Source organism: Acipenser ruthenus, chromosome 43 (assembly GCF_902713425.1).
Source record: "Acipenser ruthenus chromosome 43, fAciRut3.2 maternal haplotype, whole genome shotgun sequence".
In the NCBI taxonomy this organism is placed as follows: Eukaryota; Metazoa; Chordata; class Actinopteri; order Acipenseriformes; family Acipenseridae; genus Acipenser; species Acipenser ruthenus.
The window spans coordinates 570,659-585,666 of NC_081231.1; the positions used below are offsets into that span (position 1 = coordinate 570,659).

At 42.9% G+C, this 15,008-nt stretch overlaps 1 protein-coding gene across 1 annotated transcript in view; it reads right to left on the reverse strand.

The window, feature by feature from the left end:
- The window catches only part of LOC117398658 (1-phosphatidylinositol 4,5-bisphosphate phosphodiesterase beta-3), a 46,197-nt gene that overhangs the window by 29,366 nt on the left and 1,823 nt on the right, over positions 1 to 15,008 (reverse strand). The window contains exon 2 of the mRNA XM_059012190.1: positions 10,149 to 10,226. Coding sequence (XP_058868173.1) covers positions 10,149 to 10,226 — 78 coding nt within the window. The remainder of the gene's footprint in view (positions 1 to 10,148; positions 10,227 to 15,008) is intronic.

Below are 15,008 nucleotides of genomic sequence, written 5' to 3' on the forward strand. Positions count from 1 at the left end.
TCAAGTTTATATTATATATATATATATATATATATATATATATATATATATATATATATATATATATATATATATATATATATATATATATATATGAGAGAGAGAGAGAGAGATAGATAGATAGATTGATAGATAGATAGATGGAGAGAGCACATGTTTAAATGGCAAATAGCTAATCATTTTTTTCTAACCTGGCTTTGTGTACGTTTAACATGTTTTAATTAGATGACCATAGAAAAGAATCGTTATGGATCTGCAACGTTTAACTTTTTAAATTACGACTGAGTTATTACCTTATATAAACTCATTTTAAACTGCCTCAGAGTAGCTACATCTTCAAAAGACTTGAAGTAAACAAAACCAAGTCAGGAAGGGCGATATTAATAATGAGTTTAGAAAGAAACACGATTTAAAAAAGGGATTTGAAGCGACGAAGCATACAGAGCGGTGTAGACAGCTGGAAGCAGGTCGAGTTATCGCTGATCACGCAGAATGCAAGCCGACGCAATGCAGACAGACGGCCGGCCAGCCGGCCACGCTGCACCGAGAACTAGGCGCCATGGTTGCATGATCTGCTTTCGCGTTTCATTTACATCAGAAGGACATTTCAAGCAGATTATTACTCACGGCGGCTTTTATATTGCGAGGAGCAAATTTTTAATTTATTGATTTATTGAGGCCTATTTGAATCCTCACCAATATATTATATTACCGGCACACGCATCAGTAAACCCTTTTAAAAGTTCTCGCTCGCTATTCTTTACAATGTTTACCTGTGCTTTAATAAACTTTTCTAAGGATTAATTAACCCTGTTTTTGAATATGCTTTACCAGACCTCTGTGCTTTACAATGCTTCCCTATGCTTTACCAGACCTCTCTGTGCTTTACAATGCTTCCCTATGCTTTACCAGACCTCTCTGTGCTTTACAATGCTTCCCTATGCTTTACCAGACCTCTCTGTGCTTTACAATGTTTCCCTATGCTTTACCAGACCTCTGTGCTTTACAATGCTTCTCTGTGCTTTACCAGACCTCTCTGTGCTTTACAATGCTTCCCTATGCTTTACCAGACCTCTCTGTGCTTTACAATGCTTCCCTGTGCTTTACCAGACCTCTCTGTGCTTTACAATGCTTCCCTATGCTTTACTAGACCTCTCTGTGCTTTACAATGCGTCCCTATGCTTTACCAGACCTCTCTGTGCTTTACAATGCTTCCCTATGCTTTACCATACCTCTCTGTGCTTCACAATGCTTCCCTATGCTTTACCAGACCTCTCTGTGCTTTACAATGCTTCCCTATGCTTTACCAGACCTCTCTGTGCTTTACAATGCTTCCCTATGCTTTACCAGACCTCTCTGTGCTTTACAATGCTTCCCTATGCTTTACCAGACCTCTCTGTGCTTTACAATGCTTCCCTATGCTTTACCAGACCTCTCTGTGCTTTACAATGCTTCCCTATGCTTTACCAGACCTCTCTGTGCTTTACAATGCTTCCCCATGCTTTCGCTGAGCTTTATTACACTTGGCTGTGCTTTTGCTATGGGAAACATTTAGAAGTGAATGCATGAGTCTCCTTTAATAAGAATGCGAAGGAGTTCTGGTTGGCTTTATCAAACAATCTGCTGAGCAACACCTCTTTCCCATGCCCGGGGGGGGGGGGTGGGGGGTGGGGCTGTTGGCACGGAGATGGTAACTGCAGAGAAAAGGCAAACATTATCGAGATATTTATTACCCTATTAACAGGAGTCTCCGAAACACACTGGCAACAATGTGAGACTGAACGAGGTCACCTCTCAGCTCCCTTCCCCGGGCCCAGCCCCTCGGCCAGCAGCACTGAGGAAGGAAGCAGCTCCCTTCAATGAAGTCTACTATTATTATAATTAATATTGAAATGATCAGGAGCCAGGAGTTTGAGCAGGGTTAGAAACTCACACTAGCCCTGCTGCTGCTGCTGCTGCTGCACCCAGTCCTGGGGTTCAGAGCTCCCCTCAATGAAGTCTAGTATTATTATTTATAATATTGAAATGATCAGGAGCCAGGAGTTTGAGCAGGGTTAGAAACTCACACTAGCCCTGCTGCTGCTGCACCCAGTCCTGGGGTTCAGAACTCCCCTCAATGAAGTCTAGTATTATTATTATTAATATTGAAATGATCAGGAGCCAGGAGTTTGAGCAGGGTTACAAACTCACACTAGCCCTGCTGCTGCTGCTGCTGCTGCACCCAGTCCTGGGGTTCAGAACTCCCCTCAATGAAGTCTATTATTATTATTATTATTATTATTATTATTATTATTATTATTATTATTATTATTAATATTGAAATGATCAGGAGCCAGGAGAAAACCTTATGGCTTAAAACTACATTAAACACCCACACTACAGTACTGTGAAATGAAAAGCTACAGCAGGGAAGCAGTAGATAAGAGGCAACCCTGTAGAGCTCACACTGGGGACGTCAAATCCAGGGAAGTGTCCAGCGAGACCCAACCTGAGCAGGAGGGAGCAGCACTTTCTCATCAGCAATGTGCTACAACCAGTCAGGTGGCATTCTGCTACGCTAGGAACTTTCCAAACACTGAAAGAAACGCGAGAAGTTCAACAGCAAAGGTATTTTTCTTTTTCAGTGTCTTCAACATAGTAAATTCAATAACACTGATCTTATCAATGCGGGATATGACTTTTTTATTTTTTTAAATATGCTTTATCATACCTCTCTGTGCTTTACAATGCTTCCCTATGCTTTACCAGACCTCTCTGTGCTTTACAATGCTTCCTTATGCTTTACCACACCTATCTGTGCTTTACAATGCTTCACTATGCTTTACCAGACCTCTCTGTGCTTTACAATGCTTCCCTATGCTTTACTAGACCTCTGTGCTTTACAATGCTTCCCTATGCTTTACCACACCTCTCTGTGCTTTACAATGCTTCCCTATGCTTTACCATCCCTCTCTGTGCTTTACAATGCTTCCCTATGCTTTACCAGACCTCTGTGCTTTACAATGCTTCCCTATGCTTTACCGTGCCTCTCTGTGCTTTACAATGCTTCCCTATGCTTTACCATACCTCTCTGTGCTTTACAATGCTTCCCTATGCTTTACCAGACCTCTCTGTGCTTTACAATGCTTCCCTATGCTTTACCAGACCTCTCTGTGCTTTACAATGCTTGCCCATGCATTCACTGAGCTTTATTACACTGTGCTGCACTTTTATTAAGGGAAACTTTTATAAGGGCAGCCCCAGGACCCCCCTTCTAAAGGAGAGGCCCCGGGACCCCCCTTCTAAAGGAGAGGCCCCGGGACCCCCCTTCTAAAGGAGAGGCCCCGGGACCCCCCTTCTAAAGGAGAGGCCCCGGGACCCCCCTTCTAAAGGAGAGGCTCCAGTCTCAGAGAGATCTCAGTCCTGTCAGAGTTACCGGCCCACTCTCTTCTCTCTCAAGTCCCAGCTTGTTTCCAGGAAATTGCTCAAGGTAACTTTGTTACACTCCTAACCACAATCGGAAATCGCCACAGCTGCGTCACTGGAGCGAAACTCTGAAGAACCTTATTACCGACACTGCTTGAGAGATCTGCTTGAATTACACAGACCAGGTTTTAACTGCACAACTGTCTGAAAGCGTGGAAATAAAAAGACAGAGGTTACTTCACCAAAGTGTAGCACCAGATATCACGTTTTAAAACACAAATGCATGCACGTGGTTCTTTCACAACTGCACATTTGAACCCACAGTTCAAATGTATACTAATTGATTAGGGCAGCAGTGTGGAGTAGTGGTTAGGGCTCTGGACTCTTGACCGGAGGGTCGCGGGTTCAATCCCAGGTGGGGGACACTGCTGCTGTACCCTTAAGCAAGGTACTTTACCTAGATTGCTCCAGTAAAAACCCAACTGTATAAATGGGGAATTGTATGTATACATAATGTGTAAACAAAATAATGTAATTGTAAAAATAATGTGATATCTTGTAACAATTGTAAGTCGCCCTGGATAAGGGCGTCTGCTAAGAAATAAATAATAATAATAATAATAATAATAAATAATAATATTAATATAGAAGCTATCTTGGCTGCAATCATTTGAAGTACTATAGAAAAGCTCGCCTCTTATAGCATATAGACACAGTATTTAACAGAAGTTGTCTTAAAAATTGTATAAGAAAGGAGGAGAATACAATATGTTGCTATGTTTGGACGTACAAGGATGCCCACTTCTATAGAGACCCGATCTACAGTAAGTTTCTCTGGCTTCTATAAGTGCAGTCTAGCTGTAGAGATCTGTTCTGGAGAGTTGGGTCTCCTCACTCGATATCTATCGCTCTGGGAATCTCCTCTCAATATTCCCAGCATCTGGAATCAGTCTGCCTCACTTCCTGTTCCCTTTCCCACGATCCCACAAAGAGACGGAGAGGGAGAAAGCAAGAGAGTTCTCTTTCCTATACTACTGGAGCGCTCTGCAGTGTTGAGAGTGGCATTCTCTTCCCTATAGACCTCTATACAGCTCTGCAGTGTTGAGAGTGGAGCTCGCTTTCCTATAGACCTCTATACAGCTCTGCAGTGTTGAGAGTGGAGCTCTCTTTCCTATAGACCTCTATACAGCTCTGCAGTGTTGAGAGTGGAGTTCTCTTTCCTATAGACCTCTATACAGCTCTGCAGTGTTGAGAGGGGAGCTCTCTTTCCTATAGACCTCTATACAGCTCTGCAGTGTTGAGAGTGGAGCTCTCTTTCCTATAGACCTCGATACAGCTCTGCAGTGTTGAGAGTGGAGTTCTCTTTCCTATAGACCTCTATACAGCTCTGCAGTGTTGAGAGTGGAGCTCTCTTTCCTATAGACCTCTTTACAGCTCTGCAGTGTTGAGAGTGGAGTTCTCTTTCCTATAGCCCTCTATACAGCTCTGCAGTGTGGAGAGTGGAGCTCTTTGTTATAGACCTCTATACAGCTCTGCAGTGTTGAGAGTGGAGTTCTCTTTCCTATAGACCTCTATACAGCTCTGCAGTGTTGAGTTCTTTCCTAAAGACCTCTATACAGCTCTGCAGTGTGGAGAGTGGAGTTCTCTTTCCTATAGACCTCTATACAGCTCTGCAGTGTGGAGAGTGGAGCTCTTTGTTATAGACCTCTATACAGCTCTGCAGTGTTGAGAGTGGAGTTCTCTTTCCTATAGACCTCTATACAGCTCTGCAGTGTTGAGTTCTTTCCTATAGACCTCTATACAGCTCTGCAGTGTTGAGAGGGGAGCTCTCTTTCCTATAGACCTCTATACAGCTCTGCAGTGTTGAGAGTGGAGCTCTCTTTCTTAACTCTTTATACAGGAATGCAGTTTTGCAAGAGTTTTAGTTTTTTTTTTTGGTTTAGTGTGGAAACCCAGGCAAACAGACTTTATCCACGGGGTGAAAAAAATGAATCCAAAAAACAAAACAAAAAAATGTGAAGTATTTTGACTGCCTGCTTTGTTGGCCCACTTTCAAAAGTATGTTTACTTTCGTGGCACAGTTACCAGAAAGGGAGAAGCCAATATAATTTTAGAAGCTTTGGGGATTTCAAGATATATACAAAACAAGCACTGATAAGACTGGCAACCGTTTAAATCTTTATCCCCAGACATCAAACAACTACATCTGAGTTACATTTCTGACCATGAGACGTAACTCTTGTATTCCCAAACTAGGGGCAGGCGACTGCGATAAAACAAAAGGGGAAGATCATTAATAATATTAATGTCGTTAATAATAATAATAATAATAATAATAATAATAACAATAATAATAATAATAATAATAATAATAATTCCTAAGCCTTCCGGTTTTATTTTTCAAATAAGTTGTTGTTTGTTTACCAAGTTTATTTTTATGAAATCAACCATATTTTTTTATCTCATGAAAAAAAAGTCTACAACATGTTTGTGAAAACGTTTTTTACAGTTTGTGAAAAAGCTGGACCCCTTTTAAAAAAAGGGCAACTCGGACCACACATGCATTCCCAGAGATCTGTTTAGGATTTTCCGGTAAGGCCATCATTAAAGTCTTGAAGAGCCTTAAGGGCTTCCTGTCCATAAGGACAATGGTGGCCCATTACTTGTCCAGTTGCCCGGGGCTACTAGAGTCAACAGACCCCTGATTATCATTGCTGATATACTGCAGTGTTATAAAACTCTTGGACTGGTTTGTTAAAATTAGACTTCCTGTATAATTCATGTTGCAGATGTTCTAGGACGGGTTTCTCAATCCTAGTCCTGCCCCCCCCCCCCCTATATCTTCTGTTTTCCATTCCAACTAAGTTTTCACTGAATCCTTAATTGAACTACTCATTAGCTTAATTAGACCTTTTTAATTGTGTTCAGATTTTAAACAGTTTGAGATTTCAAGTCTGCAATTTTATACGTAACTTGAAAATCAACAGCTTATTAGGAGTGGTGAACAATTAAAAAGGTCTAATTAAGCACATGATCAGTTCAATGAAGGGTTTTGTTAAGTAATTGAGAACTCAGTTGGAATGAAAACCAGCAGACACAGGGAGCCCCTAGGACCGGGGTTGGGAAACCCTGTTCTAGAGTCTTCCCCCTTTGACACATCATTGGCTTCCTCTCGATTTTCTTTGGTATGGTTTTGTATTTCAGGTTTAAAGGGTTCACAAGGACCTTTATTTTATTGTGTTTCATGTTCCCATGTGTTGCTACAATTGTTTACGTAAGGTGTGTGTATTGTTTTATTTATTTATTTATTTATTTATTTTATTTATTTTACAGTTTGACCACTTTTTTTAAACTTTTAAATTGCATTCCCTGCCTCAAGGTGGCTTCCCGTGTACCTGCACGGACCTCTCAGAACTACATTTCCCATCATCCTCCTGCTCACACATGTCACCGAGATGGATGGAGCAGTGAGCAGGAGGATGATGGGAAATGTAGTTCTGAGAGGCCCATGCGGGTACATGGGAAGCCAATACTGCTTCTCCTTCAGTCCGCATTAACAAACACATACAAGTCTTATTTACTCTGTCTTTTTGATCTCTGTGTGCTGGTGATTCAGTCTGAACCGCACGTGTTTTTTATTCTGTTAGTACTTTGCGATCGTCCTTTTACTGTTTTTCCAGGACCCCCTTTGTCAAGGAGGCTCCAATCTCAAAGGACAAACTTCCTGCTTCTTTCCAACGCTGTATCCCTCCGTTTCTGGCAGGCTGCTTGCAATCGTGCTGCTCCCACACCTTCACAGAGCCCCAGGGATGTCACGTGACACGATCCCCCTAATCTCCAGCTCAGCAGGTCCTAATAAAGCAGGCAGCAGCGGTCTCTGTCTCTTTAAGATCTCACTGCGCGTCGACGAGCCAAAACCTCTTTGGCCGGGCTCCGATTTACCTTTGAAAGAGCATCTCTTTATTTCTCTCTTTTAAAATGACAAAGCACTCAGGCCATGCCTTGTGTACACAAAGCTTCAGCTACAGGAAGCGAGAGACGCTTGAGAAAGCAAGCCTGATTGATTTATTGTCGCGTGGGACTTCAGAAGCTCTAGTGTAGTCGGATATGCAACGGAAAGCTGGTCTTTGTCAGGGATCATATAAACCCTCGCATGACAGCTGCTAGAGAGGAATCTACACAGTGAACCAGCCCTCCTCCTCCTCCTCCTCCCAGCCCCAGGTTCTGTCTCGAGATTCCCCGAAACAGAACCTCTGGACAGGCTGCTGTTTAAAAACATGGGGGCTGAGAATAGAGAAATAATAAACAGAACACAACTTACAATATTCTTTCTTTCTTTCTCTCTCTCTCTCTCTCTCTGTGTGCTGGTGGGGCAGAGAAAGAGAAAAGAGGCTCTTATACTCTCTGAACAGCCTCCCTCTGCTCTGTGCTGGTGGAGCAGAGAAAGAGAAAGGGAGGCTCTTATACTCTCTGAACAGCCTCCCTCTGCTCTGTGCTGGTGGAGCAGAGAAAGAGAAAGGGAGGCTCTTATACTCTCTGGACAGCCTCCCTCTGTGCTGGCGGAGCAGAGAAAGAGAAAGAGAGGCTCTTATGCTCTTTGAACAGCCTCCCTCTGCTCTGTGCTGGTGGAGCAGAGAAAGAGAAAGAGAGGCTCTTATACTCTCTGAACAGCCTCCCTCTGCTCTGTGCTGGTGGAGCAGAGAAAGAGAAAGGGAGGCTCTTATACTCTCTGGACAGCCTCCCTCTGTACTGATGGAGAAAGAGAGAGAGAAAGCGATAGAGAAAGAGAAAGGCAGGCTCTTCTACTCTCTGAACAGCCTCCCTCATAAATGCTATCACAGCAACTACCATTACAAAACAATTGTGATTTGCGACGGCATTCCTGCACAGAGAAAGCAGAATTCCCCTCAAGCTTCTCGCAAGACAATGATGTTTCTGTTCCTGGCGGAGAGTGAGTTCTTAACTTCGTTAAAACAGGTCACGAGACTTAAACTCAGGAGGAGAAGTAAAAGAAACGTACCACTCTCTTTATTAGATTACTGTGGTGGGGGGGGACTGGGGGTGCTGGGTAGCGGAGTGGGCTTTTTCACTAGCCTTAATATTGATCAATAGAGCTACATGGATTGATTATTGAGATCCAGCTCTTCACAGCTGAGGGTCGCTGGTGTGGATCGGGGGGCTGACTCCCCGTTCAGAGTGAATTCAGAAACATCTGCTTGGGTTTGTGTGGGTCACTGTTCTCCGCAGAGTCTAAGAAAAGCAGGACGATAGCCAAATGCGATCCGAAAGGTCTACAGGAACACACAATCAAAGTGTGAAAATATGTGTTTGAAATCGCGAGCTTATCAGATGACAGCCAGGCGGAGACGCCTAGGAGACTAGGAGTGAGGGACAGAGGTTTGGAAAAGGCTGGCCCGTTCAGCATGGGGCGCGTGACAGACAGACACGATCTCCTACACTGCCCACACTTTTGTATGAGGAGGATCTTAAAAACCACAGTGTTTGAGTAACTGCGACAAGAGCCGTTCAGATTGCAAACCTCATTAAAAAAAAGCTTAAGAAAATGAAACTTGAAACTACATTGTAACATTTCAAACCTCTGCCTCTATACTGGAATGGATAAAACAAGTCCTGATGACTGTGTGTGTGCGTGCGCGCGCGTGCGCGTGTGCGTGCGCGTGTGCGTCCAGTCTTGCAATAAGAAATCACGTGGATTTATTGTAATTCTACCAATCCTGAAATAACAGAAAGGAAAAACGAACTTCCTCTGCAGATCTCAGACCTCGCTGCACGACTGCCTCCTCTCTCCAGTCGCAGTTCTGTTTATCAGGCGCTAAGCAGACCAAACTGTGGTTGCTTATCTCACTGCTTCCGATAGCAGACGAACACAAAAGCGGTAATTCATTTGCCTCTGCTGCACGTATATGAAGCCGACAATGGACGCCATGTACAAATTTAAACGTTTAAACGCGCTGGGTTATGTTTTTGCAAGCGTTTACATCAATCCTTCATTAATTCCTATGTATTTTTTTTTTTTGTCGACATAAAACAAACTGATTTTACAAAACTATTGTTATTATTATTAGTTTATTTAGCAGACGCCTTTATCCAAGGCGACTTACAGAGACTAGGGTGTGTGAACTATGCATCAGCTGCAGAGACACTTACAGCTACATCTCACCCGAAAGACAGAGCACAAGGAGGTGAAGTGACTTGCTCAGGGTCACACAATGAGTCAGTGGCTGAGGTGGGATTTGAACCGGGGACCTCCTGGTTACAAGCCCTTTTCTTTAGCCACTGGACCACACAGCCCCCCTAGAAACCTGACAGTTAACGTACCTACATGAGTTCCCCACCAACCACACGGAATTGAACTGAGAACCACTGATCTCTGTGTGTGTGTCATTCATTGTTTTCAAGATGTTGTGTTTTAGATTCATTTCTGCTTTTTCTACAGCGCCTTGCCTATCACAAGGCCATTAGAAACCGAGGCTGGCCTGCAGTGCACTAGACTAGACGATCACTTCTTTCACTTGAATAGCGGCAAATCAGTTTATAGGTAACAAGCTCAGGTGTGTTGTATTATTAAACTCTTAGCAAAACCAGGAATGGATCACACTGCAACGGGAGTCTTATTTCCATCCCTGAACTATCAAGCATTAAAATCGGACGCCTGGAGAACACCAGTAGGGTCGGGAGGTAGGTCACTGGTGCCACTGGTTCCCAGTACGGAGGTCACTCACCATGTTGGCTCCGGTCCAGTACAGGAAGAATCCTTGAGGGTCGACCCGCAAAGTGACCAAATTCCGAATCACTGGCTCCTGAAAAAATCGAACACACGGAAGCCATCAGAAACACAGCCCTGAGAAAACTCATTCAGTTTTACCCTTATAAAAGTGTCCCCTAGTTAAAGCACAGCACAGTGTAATAAAGCACAATGCATGGTAAAGCATGGGGAAGCATTGTAAAGCACAGAGAGGTGTGGTAAAGCATAGGGAAGCATTGTAAAGCACAGAGAGGTCTGGTAAAGCATAGGGAAGCATGGCAAAGCACAGAGAGGTCTGGTAAAGCATAGGGAAGCATTGTAAAGCACAGAGAGGTGTGGTAAAGCATAGGGAAGCATTGTAAAGCACAGAGAGGTGTGGTAAAGCATAGGGAAGCATTGTAAAGCACAGAGAGGTCTGGTAAAGCATAGGGAAGCATTGTAAAGCACAGAGAGGTGTGGTAAAGCATAGGGATGCATTGTAAAGCACATTTGGTCATAGCTAGTCCACTAGCAGCATTGTTAATGGACAGTAATAATACGGCTTTTGCTAATAACAGGTAATAAATGGATTGCTGAAAGTCGTGGTTAAACCTGTAATGGGAGGTCAGCGATGACGACACGAGAGCGAAAATGGATTGTAAAAAAAGCCTGGCTTAGCACTCCTTTAAAAGGAGGGCTGGCGATAATGTTTCTTTAAGAGGTTAGGAAATGGATTTGAAAAGCTCAGGCCAGCGCCTTTAAAAGCTGCCTAAAAAACAAAGCCTTTTAATGTTGCTTCAAAAGGGACGCAGCAAGAGCAGAGGCATCAGGAAGGGTTGACTTTCTTGCATAGCAGTTTCACCCACAAATGGGATATAGTGGAGACTATGGCATGATTGATTATTCAGATTGAACCCTCCGCAGAAATCAGGCGCTGACAGTCAGGCGAGGGGTCCCTGGTGTGGATCGGGGGGCTGATTCCCTGTTCAGAGTGAATTCAGAAACAGCTGCTTGGGTTTGTGATGATCGCTGCTTTTCTTAAAGAGTCTGCGGAGAACAGGGACCCACACAAACCCAAGAAGCTGTTTCTGAATTCACTCTGAATGGTAAATCTGCAATGGAAGTATTATTATTATTATTATTATTATTATTATTATTATTATTAATAATAATAATAATAATAATAAACTCTTCCCCCCTACTTTCTAATGCATTTACCCAGAACTAAGCAGCGCTCAATGTTTAGGAATGGTTCAACTGAACAAGGCGGGGGTGGGAGATATATAACCAGACAGGCTCCAGTTGCAAAGAGCTCTGAATTGTCAATGAAGGAGCTCCTGGGAGCCGGAGCAGGAGAAGCCAGCTTCTGACAAACAGTTTTCCCGGGGTTTATTTCCAGCCCTGATGTCTTAATTGCATTGGAATTACAAAAATCAAGAGGCTGAGGCCAGAGGATGGAGGGGGGAGGAAGAGAGAGAGAGAGAGAGGCAAGTTTCTCACAGTAAAGTTGTCAAGCTTCAATACCCCCTCTTACTATTGCTGCAATCGTTCTGAGTGGTTATGGGTCCTGGTCCTCTTCCAATAGCGTCATGATAATTTTTCCTCACCAATGCAGAATCTCTGATATGTTTATGCAGGGAATTCCATTGAGATCGCCTTTTAAAACCAGGTCAGGATCTCTCAGCACACATTAGCGCTCAGCCCGCTGCCAAAAGTTTTTTTCAATTAGCTGTGATAAACCAACAATAATCTCTGGGCACCCGCGTGAGGCTTCACTTTGTGCTCAGCACGGCGCCTCGCCTGCTGATAAGCACGACAAAACCAGCACCACAGACTCCCAACTAGAGATCATCACACATTGCCACTGGTATGATCGACTTACATAAGAACACAAGGAAGTTTACAAACGAGAGGAGGCCCCATTCAGCCCATCTTGCTCGTTTGGTTGTTAGTAGCTGATTGATCCCAGAATCTCATCAAGCAGCTTCTTGAAGGATCCCAGGGTGTCAGCTTCAAACAACATTACTGGGGAGTTGGTTCCAGACCCTCACAATTCTCTGTGTAAAAAAAGCACCTCCTATTTTCTGTTCTGTATGCCCCTTTATCTCAATTTTGTGACCCCTGGTCCTTGTTTCTTTTTTCAGGTCCCCTGGGTTGTCAATACCTTTTAGGATTTTGAATGCTTGAATCAGATCGCCGCGTAGTCTTCTTTGTCAAGACTCAACTATTTTAGCCTGTCTGCATACGACATGCCTTTTAAACCCGGAATAATTCTGGTTGCTCTTCTTTGCACTCTTTCTAGAGCAGCAATATCCTTTTTGTAACAAGGTGACCAGAACTGAACACAATATTCTAGGTGAGGTCTTACTAATGCATTGTAAAGTTTTAACATTACTTCCCTTGATTTAAATTCAACACTTCTCACTTGATGAAAGCGAACAGATTAAGTTCAGAAATCTCACCTCTTGGGCATTTCCACTCGCTGTGTACAATAGGTCTCAAGTGTGCAGTTTTGAAAGAAACACATTGAGATCAGCGACTGCTGAACATTCGATAGTTCACAGTTTTTATCATAATGTGCCCTGGGATGATCGACATGCAAGATGCTGTATAAAAGCGAGTTGGATTGCATTGTTTTAAATTTTAAAACATCAATCAATCAATCAAGTTAATTTTTATAGCGCCTTTCATAGTGGACCACCATCACAAAGTGCTTTACAAGATAGTGAGGAACAATGCATGGTACATTACACACAGTGAAATACAGGGCATAGCGCATTAAATACAAGGCTCGATGTGAGTTTTAAACATTGTGGATGCGTGTGTCATACAGAACCATAACAAAGATAAATCTGAAATAGCAATTAGACAGCAGCTAACAACAGAGATCAGGCTTAAACAGCATGGAAAGCAAGAGAGAACAAGGGGGTCTTGAGAGTCGATTTGAAGCGAGCGACTGCGGGAGCCGCACGCACTAGAGCTGGGACACAGAGTCGGGGGCCGTGAAGCTAAAATAACCCTTTCCGAGTGTGGGGCGCGTTCGCTTGGGGATAACGAGCAGGCCAGAGTCGGGGGACCTCAGCCAGGGACATAGCGGGTCAGCAGGTTGGAGAGACACTGTGGACCTGTGCGATGACCTGACCCCAGGTTAAAGAAATCTCCGTTTGCAAACCACGTTTTCAGATGGCGTCGCACTTCCTTGGTCGCCTGGACGACGGGGAATGGCTTCTTTCCCGTCGTTAACCAACCGGTTGCTTCCTCCCTATTAGCTGATGTGCTTTCATCCAGTAACATGACTTTGACCCTGAAAACGCTGCTGTGGGGGGGGGGGGGGGGGGGGGGGGGGAGGATTACCTAGAAAGTGCAAGTGTAGCCGATTTCCTGAGAGATTTCCTGAGAGGAAAGCAAACCCCTTCAGCTAACTTAGCACCAGATGTTTCTAAATAAAAAAAAACACCTGTTTACTATGTGTTTCTTTCGACGCTGCACACTTGAGACCCAAGTAGCCAGTAGCAGATCAGGTGAGATTTATGGAGTAAGGTTGCGAGGTACGTTAAGGGGCTTTGAAATGTTCTGGAGCTCCTCTTCAGCTCCACTTCCCTGGCACAGACACAAGCATCTCAGGCTGGATAATAGATGTTCTGTAATCTTGCCTCAGCTATTATATATATAGTTCAGTTCAATCTCAATTGAATTTGCTTTCAGACCGGTACACTTTACTCTGATGACGGTAAACCAGCGTGAATACCCCTAATACACTTCAGCACAGCTGACCCTGCTTTGCTGTGTTTATATTATCATGCATTATCACACCTCGCTGGTCTTCTTTGCAATGCCTACCTGTGCTTTGCCACGCTTTCCCGAGCCTGTTACACGTTGCTATGCTTTTGCTAGGGCAGACTTTAAGGTTTAGTGTGTATATATATATATATATTACACACACCGTTTTTATAATTTAAAAATAATATTTGCTGTGTGATAAAACCTTATCTCGGTTTTTTTTTTTGTTTTGTTTTTTTTAAAATTTCCTTTTCTTATACTTTTTATTTTTCCTCTTTAACTTATGACGACACACAAACGACGTGCCCCTCCCTTTACAGGGAAAGTCTAGAACAAACACAAAGTCGACACACGCAATTTGAATTATCAGTCTTCCCACCCACACTTACAATCCGGACAAGCCTCGATACGTTTTTTTTTTTACAGTAGATTCTGGATTATACTGGCGAAAACACTGGTTTGGAAGAGAAAACAAACACAGACAAAATCTAACAGTTTTAGACGCCAGTGTTTTGCAGACAGGCGTGGGCGTTTTCCTAAATGCGAGTGTTTTTTTTTATAAATTAATCAGTTAAAAACTATAACTAAAACGTAGCGAAAGTTTAAAAGGACTGCAGCCCGGTGTCAGAAAGTCCAGCAATAAACGGCACTTGCTTTTTTTAGGCGTTTTTTTTTTTTTAATATATATATAGTTTTCTATCTCTCCTCCCACTCTTCTGTCTCAGGGACGATTACACTGCAGTTTGCGCAATATTGCAATGCAATCTTAAACCGTACATCCAGCACCCAGAATTTTAGGATTGAGTCATAATTTTTTTTTAAAATAAAAACTATACAAACACAATCTAGATATTTTTTTTAACATCACGTAATCAAAGAAAGTACAAAATCATATTGCAAAAAAAAAAAGTCTACCGGAAGCCGTAATAGTAGTACAGTAGTATTTCATGTAAGACTTCAAAATGTCAAATATTTCAAGGGAAAAACAGTGTAGCATTTTTCAAACACTATACTACAGTTTGGACAAATTATATATATATATATATATATATTTACATGAATAAATCAATAATTGTTC